The sequence below is a fragment of the Octodon degus genome, unplaced genomic scaffold (genome assembly GCF_000260255.1).
Source record: "Octodon degus isolate 3935 unplaced genomic scaffold, OctDeg1.0 scaffold00216, whole genome shotgun sequence".
NCBI classification, from domain to species: Eukaryota; Metazoa; Chordata; class Mammalia; order Rodentia; family Octodontidae; genus Octodon; species Octodon degus.
Window position 1 is genome coordinate 3,668,969 of NW_004524792.1, and position 10,144 is coordinate 3,679,112.

The 10,144-nt window shown below is 41.9% G+C and overlaps 1 protein-coding gene across 1 annotated transcript in view; it reads right to left on the reverse strand.

The window, feature by feature from the left end:
* Positions 1-5,272: 5,272 nt before the first annotated feature.
* Positions 5,273-10,144, reverse strand: part of Vps36 (vacuolar protein sorting 36 homolog) — a 26,279-nt gene continuing 21,407 nt past the window's right edge. The window contains exons 11-13 of the mRNA XM_004645052.2: positions 9,640-9,724; positions 8,671-8,747; positions 5,273-8,581 (exon numbers count right to left, since the gene is read on the reverse strand). Coding sequence (XP_004645109.1) covers positions 8,488-8,581; positions 8,671-8,747; positions 9,640-9,724 — 256 coding nt within the window. The 3' untranslated portion in view covers positions 5,273-8,487. The remainder of the gene's footprint in view (positions 8,582-8,670; positions 8,748-9,639; positions 9,725-10,144) is intronic.

Consider the following 10,144-nt stretch of genomic DNA (forward strand, 5'->3'; position numbering starts at 1 on the left):
TCTTGGCTCCTAGGATTTATATAAAATGATCAAACTTCTGAAAAAGATGCCTAGTATATTACAACTAAATGTGAACTCCATGTGGCCCTGACTCCTCTTGTCCAGGGTAGTCTAATGAGAGAACAGATGACAACTATCATCTCTTATCAGTCTTCCAGTACTTCTTTTGTTAGTATGATTCACGTAGCAATCTTCCCAGACAGCTAGAAGGTGGGGTAGACTTTCCTGGTCCAGAGTGATTTACGGGCAATGGCATTTATTTTGATACAAACAGTAGACTATTCAACTATAAAATATTGTGCAGGCCAGTTATAATCAGTTTTTTATATTAGAATCTAGCAAGCCATGTTATATTAAACATAACCAAGTATATATTTTCTTACTTTTTTTTTGCGGAACTGGGGATTGAACTCAGGCCCCTGTGCTTGCCAGGGAAGCGCTTATTCCACTGAGCCATCTCCCATGCCTCTGTATTTTCTTACTTTTACCATCCCCTATTATTTATAGTTAAATATTTTTGATGTGCTGGGGATTGAACCCAGCACCTCATGCACATTAGACAAGTACAGTACCTCTGAGCTATAGCCCCAACCCCACAGTGAATACTACTTTTGAAAAGCAAGTATATTATATTCCAAACATATGTTACAACCTTGCATTAAGAACAGAAATTAAGGAGCCAGGGAGATAGTTCAGTGGAATAACTGCCTGATAAGTGCAAGGGCCTGAGTTCAATCCCCGGTTCTGCCAAAAAAGAACAGAAATTAACTGAATTAAGAGCGGGAAACCAAAACTCAAGGAGAGAGAAACTAGTGTGTCTCCATTACCCTTCTTTCAGCAAGCCTTGGTTTACGAAGGAAATACTGCGCTTCCTGAAGAAGCAGATTAGAAATGTAATTCTGCAGATAAGCAGGGCTCCCTCCCCTCCTTAGCACAAGTGTAAAGGCTCTGATTTGGTAAAATTAGCCACAGATTTTATTCAGTCCTCTGAACTTGGTCTGGGAAACCTGCCCCAACAGCAGGTGAACCCTCTGGGGAAGCAGGGTGGGCTCTCTGGAGCGCTGCGGACAGCAGGACAATTAAAATGTCTCCTTTAAGTCACTGATATGCAATAACCCAACTGGAGAGAAGCAAAATCCAAGTTGGGCCAGTTTTTCCCCATTGCCATTGCCTGCTTCCCTGTTTGAGGGTGGGAATGGGAGGGAGGGTGTGGTAATCGATTCTGTGATTATACTCCATTTTCCTTCTTAGGAAAACAACCAGTAAAACACAGAATTATTTGATAATGTAATTATAAAATAGAGATGGAATTATAAAATAAGCCTGACTGCCCGGAAATCGTTATATGCCTCTTTAGTTTTGTCTACCTTGCTTATTTTCTTTCAGCATGTTAGTACCCATTCCATTACTGGCTACTCACAATGTCTGGCTTGAGAATCAACTTAAGAAAGTAAGACCTCAGGTACATGATTTAAACACATTTTAAAATATCTGGGGCACAGTCGGAGAGCACTCGCCTAGCATTCTGGAGGCCAAGCACTACCAACCAACCAAAACCCTGCCCCTGTGTAACATTCTTGTAAGTAAAGTCTACGCGCCGCAGCCGCGAGGGTGGGGAGAGGCCGGGGATACTCTCAGAGACTTAAAATCCCACGTGCTCGCTGGCACCAGCTGTATTACCCTTCGGAACTGCTGGAAAAGAAACCGAATTACTTCACTGTCCACGGCACCAACGACTTGCCAAACAACAAAAGGGACAGCAGAAGCAGAATAATGCCGTCTCTCTGACAAACTTGCACATGCTCTTAGGTATGTCTAAGAATGATATTTAGTAAGAGGAAACCCCAATTCCAAAGCGGTTCGTGAGACAGGCGTCATCTGTGCCTTCAGCCCCGGTGTCCCGGGTGGCAGCAGCTCCCCGGGAAAGCCCGGGCGCACTCCCGCCGCAGCTGCTCTGCTTGCTAGAGGTGCAGGTCAAGTTTATCAAGTTCACGCTATGAAATCTAGGGTTACAGTGATAGCAGAAAGTCCCTCCGGAAGATCCTCTCGAAATGCTTATATTTCAAGTGGACTGTATTCCTGAAAGGGTTTCCTTTTTTCTTTCTTTTTTTTTTTTTTAAAGAAACTCATTGCGCGACGCTCCGCGCCGCAAGCCCCTCACCATCCCGCTGTGGCCGGGCTCAGATCCTCGGCCGCGCCCGCGCCCCCGAGCGCTGCGCCCAGGTGCGAAGTCGCCGCTTTTCAAAGCGCGTCCCGAGGGCACAGGCGCTGCGTGGCGGGGCGCCCCCTTCACCCGCTCCATGGGGCTGCGGAGTGGCCCCCAGATCGCGGGCGTTTCCCTGGCCGCCGGGCCCCGCTTACCTCTCAGACAGGCGGCCCCGCGCGGGCGAGGAACGCGGAGGCCTCGGACCGCCAGGCGGCGTGGAGTGTCCCGCGTCCGACCCCGCACGCCCGGCCCCGCCCCGGACAACCGGGGGTGGCACCCGCGGGGCCGGGGTCAAACGGGACCGGCCGGGGCTGCCCCCGCCCCTCTGGGCAGCGCATCCTTTCCTGCCCGCCCCCAACTCGCCAGCTGCAGGCCCGGAAACTGACAGGAAAGGCGTGCCCTCGGGGGAAGGTGGGGCAGACGCGGGGGTGCGGCCCCCCCAGGCTCAGACCCCCCACTACACACCCGCGCACGCCTCAGCCAACGACCTGGACCCCAGATTTTAAGGGCGAACATGCAGTCTCCCCACACTTTAAATTCAATCACTTATACTCCAGAGTCATTTTCTTCTGAGGCTGAAAGAAAAATTGAAGTGGCATAATGTATAGGCTTTGAGTTCCCAAATCTCCTTAAAGGGTTGCAAAAGAACACCGTCCAGGTAAAGGGCGCCTTTCGGGTTTTTCCTCCTGGTGCCAGATTTGGTGAATGAGAAGTAGCGAAACATGTAAAAAGAAAACTATGTAAATGTTAAAGGTTTTTTTAGGGAGGTCGGGGAGACAGCTCAGTAGAGTCCTGAATTCAATCCCCAGTACCAAGAAAAAAAAAAGTTCTTTTTTAAAGGAAAAGATGGGCGTCCAAATCAAGCTATGCTTGTTGACTAACGTGTAATGTGCAGTTTACCTCTGCTTTCTTTTACCCCCAAACATACCTCTTAATACACAAAACTCACATGTGGTGGCTGAGATCAACGCTCAGCCCTCAGGTGAGCCAGGGACTGGAAAGATGCACCGGAAATTCTGGGGAGGTGAGGTGCGTTCTACTGGTTAGGGGCTGGACTACACGAATTTGTTCTGCTGTATTAATTTCTCCACTACATTTGTAAATTTCACAGCAATACTGTTAAAGTTATGTCATTTTCAGACCCTTAAACTAATCACTTTAAGTAGCAGTTACTTGCTTAAATATAATAGGTATCCAATGTTCTAAATTCTTACCTTTTCAGATAGTTAAAACTGGCAATCCTTTCAAGTTTCAAAGGAAGCTTCCAGATCATTCAGTCTCTGAGCTAGTACAATTATCCAGCCTAATACCAAGACACCAAGTTAGGATTCATTTTCAAATACATGCCACATAATCCCTAGTAGTTTGCTTTGAAAGCAAAAACTCAGAGGAGGAGGTTTTAGAGGTAAAGAAAGCTGGATTAAATTCCAGCCCTGCCTAAAATGCAAAATAACTTACTCCCATCTTCTCTAAACCATAAAAGGCATACAATAAACTTTTACATTGAGTGAAACAAGTAGAAAACAAATTATTTTAGTATGTTAATACTTGAAAGTACATTCTTTCCACAAAGCCACTCTTGCTGGGGTGGGAGGGCCTAAACTCAGGTACAAGTGGTTCTATTGATATGCTTGGTCATTTTTGTCTTAATTAAAATTAGTGCCAAAATGTTCTACTGTCCATATTCAACAATTAAGATGCAGTTTAATCCTCTCTGAAATAGACACATAAGGGGGGCCGGGGAGATGGTTCAGTAGAGTAAGCGCTTCCCTGGCAAGGGCCTGAGTTCAATCACTGGTTCCGCAAAAACAAAAAAAAAAAAGACTGAAAAGATTAAAAAAAAATAGACACATAAGAAAATGCTTTCTTACTGGTATGGTCTTGTCAGTACTGAACTAAAACCAGTTTTCAAGATACTATGAATTCTTTCTAGATCAACTGGTCCAGTGATCTGTGCAAATTATGTAAAACTTTATACTCAGTTACTCTTTGTATACACATGGAGAGATCTTCTGTTTTCTAAGATGAAAGCCATAACTGGCTCATGACTTCCTATCTGGACACAAGGAAAAACATGAATGACCCAATTTTTACACTGTAATAATAGCTTGTAAAAACAAGATCTTGTAGGTGTGTAACTTGACTTCTGGGGAGGTTACCCACACCACAGATATGGCCCATGTCTTGGAATCTGAATAAGAAAGCGCAGATCTCAGGCAGGCTGAACCATGACAAACCTGATTGAGAGCTTCTTAGGAAAATAGTACAGGGACACAGCTTTGGGTCTGTTGGTCAACTCAAGACAGCACTATAATGCAGGTCACTCAAATCAGTGCTCAACTAGGAATCTACCATATAGTCACTGACTCAGGACAGTGAGGACTCAAGTTTTGTATGAACTTTTCAACTTCAAAGAAACCTAGTCTGTTTTCTTATGGTATCAAATAAGACAAGAAAAAGAATAAGACAAAATATAATCAAGCATGTGAACATTTGGTAACTCCTACAGAGTTCAGCAACAGCAGAGCTCTGCACTAGAAAGATTCTAGAGCTGGCAGGACTGAACACTGTATGATGTGGATTATGTGTGTGAGTGGGAAGAAGTAATAAAAGAAGTCTGAACAGGCACAGGGATGTGCCCGGAACAGGAAGGGGCACACCTCATGCTGTTCCCGTGACCCAGTACCGTCCATTTAGGGGCACTCTCTCTTTCTGTGTGAGCCTACTTTACCATGCCCTTTCTCTCCCACAAAGCCTCAAGAGCCCCACGTCAGAGCTGAAGACTGTTCCACACTCCATGGCACAGCCTCCGTGCTCCTGCCCAGGCAGCTACTCCACTGCTCTCAGTGAAAGTTGCTTCATGTCTGTCTCCCCCAATGAGGCCACCTTCCTAAGGGGAGGCTGTACCTCACATACCTTTGTATTTCTCCCAGTGCCCACAGTCTCACAAAGTGCCTCACAAAATGTGCATGTAGTATAAAAGTGATTTTATAACTTTAATGAAAATTAAAGTAGAAGAGGAACCACAGTATAAACAGGTATATACATCAAACTTCATTCACTGAGTAAATCTTTATTGAACGTTTTTTGTGTGGTAAGCCCTGTTCTGGGCTCTGGGGATATATTTATGAACACAGAACTCTGCTCTTGAAGAGCTTACACTCTAGATTGGGATAGGATTGACAATACATTTACATAAATCCAAACATACCTATTGGCAAAAAGACCCATATTTAAAGAGCATAATTATTAATACTAGAAAAGTCTATTGGTGGTATGCAGTTCTACTATACATACTTCCTACCTGCATGATATAGTCGGACCTACATATCATTCCACAGGGGATAAGACTGTTGGAACTTTATTGGCAACTTAAGGGATTTTAAACGATCACTTTGAGCATGCTTAGTTTTGTCCTCAGCAGTCATTAAAACCTAACCACCTTACACATTGTGACTCCACTGTACCAAAACGAAGTCTCTGTGATTGCTGGGCAAAAGAGAACCAGTTTAAGGATATGAGCATGAGAACAGTAACAGGATGAATTCATGTCTGGTCCACTTGGGTTCGTAACAGACAACAAGACAGAGCACATCCAGTCAGTTCACAGTGGAATTCACACAAAGAATTTTAAGAAAAAAAGAAGGAAAGAAACAGTCCATGCCTCATTTCCCATTTTTTAAAGATAACTAAAACAGTAAGACCTCAAAGTCATAACTATGTATGAGCAATGCTTAATTATAAAATTTAGAAGAAAAATTGTTAACATTCTGACTTAGTGTGTGACTAAATGTCTACCATTTTCATATTTTTTCAGAATTTTTTAAAAATACCAAACAAGAGAATCGTTTTAAAATTTTGAAATAATTTCACTTTATATACATTAATACCAATCAGTTAACCCTGAAAACAACCTTCACTTATACAATGTAAAAAAATTATCCTTGATAGTAAGTGACTAGAAATATTTCATTACCATAAAGCTACAAAGAGATTCATGCTCTTAAGAGCAAAGTTAAGAGAACAAAAATAATTATACCAGTGAGAAGCACCAAGGCAGAGCTTTTCTGCACGTATAGCGCCTGATTGGTTGACCTCTACCAACGAAGGACCAGAATAACACCTTGTTTGGCAAAAAATAAAAATAGAGGTCTGGAAACAGTGAAAAATGCCCATTTAAAAAGACAATTAGAATAAACATCAATCATACTTGTTTTTAAATGATGTGACATTTGCAAAGTATATTCGTGTTTTTCTTCCTCTTTAGTTCACTTTATACAACTCAGATTACCCTCATTTTTGTTAATCTGTTGCCACAGAAGTAAATAAATATGCAAAATTATGCAGGTTGACCATACTGAGCTAGAGCAAGCAGCTCCCACCTTACCTGCAATTATTTCAACTGGTGAAACAAGACCTTTTATCTCTTAAGAAGCTTAGACAGATGAGATAGCATGGCTGTATGCGTTTGGACGTGTGTGTTTGTACAAGTCTGCCAGAGCCATGTGACAGGGTGCAACCCAGAGAGGCAAGACATGCACAGTGGTCCAGCTTACCCCAAAGACTCGGGCAGCCAGACACTCACTGAATTACCCCCCAAATAAACCTGAGGCTGAGCAATGAGGTAATTAAGGGCTCTGTCACTGCAATGAACAGTCAGTGACAGGTTTAGAAAATGAAGACTAAAGCAGAATGCCTTGGCCCCAGCATTCCTAGAGGACACCGGAGAACACAAAGCACAAACAGCCACTCTTCAGGAAGGGACAGGGTTAGGATCCCTGGGTCTGTGAGCTGAGGACCTTAGCCCTTCCCCAGGGGGTATCCAGAGGGGCCGCGGGCAATGGCTTCCGACCTCCACGTGAAAGCCTGTCTTAGAGGTCCCAGAGTGTGCACCTGGGTCCCTCCCTGGTGCAGGGTTCCCCCAGTGCAGACATCATTCCTTATGGAGGCCTGGTGAACACCACCACTTCTTTTCTACTCCCAAATCATTCTCAGGAAGTTTCCTTCTGTCCTGTCGGTCCCTGAGTACGCATAATGTCCACACACTGTATGCTGGACAGCAGTGACACACGAAGTCAAGCAGTCTCCTTTAAAATTTAGGCAATCTGCATGTGATATTAGCCAGTTTATATTTTCTCAATAACATTTTTTACCAAGCTGGTTTCTGTACACAACTTATGATATATAGGGCAAAGAAGAAAAAAATATTGCTAGAGTATGACAAAGAGTTTTAAAGTTCAGTGTTAAGACTATTGTAAGAGAGAGAAGAGCAGCTATATTACTTTTCTATTTTCTATTTCTCATCTTGGCTTTCAGGTGAAAGAGCACTAAGAGTCCTGTGAAGTTAGTTAAAGGTTCCTTCTACCCTTCAACTTACACAACAGTCCTAGGGAATTTCTAGCTGTCTGACTCCGAAATCTGTAATCATAACTATGGGCATGTCTATACAGCTCTTTAATTTACCTTCAAAATCCACAGCATTTTTAAAACAAAATTATACAGTTGCATTCTTTAAATGCCAGCCATGAAATCACTAAAAAAATAAATAAAAAGAAACTAGTTGAGTGTATATACATTAAGTTTTTTTTTGTTTTGTTTTGTTTTTTGGCTATGCTGGGCATAGAGCCCAGGGCCTTATGTATGGCTCACCACAGCTGAGCTATACCCTAGCTCGCTCCTTGTCTAGAGGAGTGTTATTTACTCTGTTGAAGACATGCTTGGGACTGCCTAGAAAAGCCCTTAGTTGGGCCTTGTACAGCATTCTGTAGTTTTAGTTTGATAGCCTATTCCAATGCTGTGGGGATTTTAACTACCCTGTAACAACCACCTCCTTCATGTACCTCCCCCCGCCCAAAATGGGCTTATCATACAAAAGGAAAAACATTTTTAATTCCATGAACACCAAAACAATGATCTAACCTGCCCAAACATGCAGCTGCTTCTCTTTTTCCTCCCCAAGAACTTAAATTCTCTAAAAAATGGTTAGATAAGGGAATCAAGTTAAAAGCTCCATTGTTTCAAGTTAAACTCTGAAGGTTCGGCACAGATATAGCACAATTTTAAATTCATACTGTCATTCATTTTTCTTTATGTATTTTCTTTACATATCCTAAATAAGCTTCCAGGACCATAGTATTCAGGGAGTGATTTTAAAAGTTTTATATTATACTGTGAAATTCTACTGAATTCTCAGTTTATCAGGATTTAGCAATTAGTTCAAAGTCATACAAGTGCTACACGATGCAAGTGTGTGGACACAAAGTATTTCAAACGCAAAGCCTTTAGCTCTGTGTCATAAATAAATTTGGGTAAAACCGTAAGCCTTCCACGGAGTCATCTCGGCAAAGATGGCCCATCTTTTCTGCAAGCAGCAACCTGGAAGTGAAAGAGGAAGGCATAACCAGCTGCCCGTTCAGAAACACAAGCGCAAGTTGTCACGAAGCACAAGGTCCCTCCCTACATACCTTTCTTTGGCCAGGAGAACAGACATTCCCACAAGCTTAGCAAACTCTTCTGATGTTAGGGATCCCTTTTCTGAAACCTAACAGATGTACACAGCAGAAAAAAACGTGACTAACTTAGACATGTACCAACCATAAGCACAATATATACCAACACATTCAGGAAACGATTTACTGAATTTTCTACTACACTGCAAATATTCACCTCACCATAGAACTAAACCTTAACTAATGCTTAGTGCTACAAAAACTGAAGGACTTCTAACAACTAGAGCAGAAACTAAAACAGACTCGTAACAATGCAATGTACTAAAGGCTAGACAGTTATTGAGTGCTCTGAAAAGAAACATGTAACAACTTCTGAGTGTGTAGTACAGGCTCCAGTAAAGGACCCAAATATATATAATTTAATTTTAAATATGTGGTAAAAATATCTAGTCTTAAAGTTTTCACCTAGCTTAAAATAAGGTATATAATAAACATGAAATAGCCAAACTCTATAGGCTCAGCATAGAAGCTATAACTAGTATTCTGCGTATCCTAGTAAGTAATATTGCATTTTGGCCAATAAATTCCATCTAAACTATAGTTATTTATTTGTTAAAGCATTTACCTAACAGAACAATGTGTACTTTTAGATTATAATGCTGCTTATGTAGGTGTTCTGTGTAGCATTCTGAGTAACAAAAAACCTGTTCTAACACGGAGCTTGCAAAGAAAAACAGGAACCTCACTAATTTTCACCCTTTTACTTTGAAGATGTTAAGGGGGTCAATAAGCTTCTCAAAGCTTTTTAAGGTATGACTATAACTAATGCATATTCATTGTGAATAACAAGCCATTTTTAATTTAGTCTCTGAATATTACTTTATAGGGTAGTTACATCTAAAAGGAAATCCTGCTTTTTGAGTCTCTAAGCTCTTGGGTGTTGGTGGCAAGCTCTAATAACTGAAGGAAACCAGGTTCACATACTGTCTCCAGGGCTGAGGCTACCATTTCCTCTTCCTTGTGGGACTGAAGTTCAATTACCATGACTCCACTGTCAAAAACCCGGAGCCTGAAAAGCAGGGATGTGAGAATGGAGTCAAATCATCTAGAATATCCAACCACTGGGGAGAACTGCACACTTTTTAACTTTCTTTTATGTCCAAGCCTCAGGACAATGTTAATGGCAGAACATTATTTAAAACAGAATGACCAAAAATAAACAATCCTAGGTCTCATGAATTAACAGATATTGTAATAAAATCACAAACTAAAATCCATAGCAATACGATATATGTACTTTTTAATTTACCCTAGAAGGAAAATAAAATTTAGAGCTAAACACCTGCAATTCTCAATCTCACAGACTGAAATAAACCACTGGAAGTTATTCTGGGGCCGGGGAGATAGCTCAGTGGAGTAAGTGCTTGCCTGGCCAGTGCAAGATCCTGAGTTTGATCCCTGGTACCACCAAAAAAAAAATAAATAAATA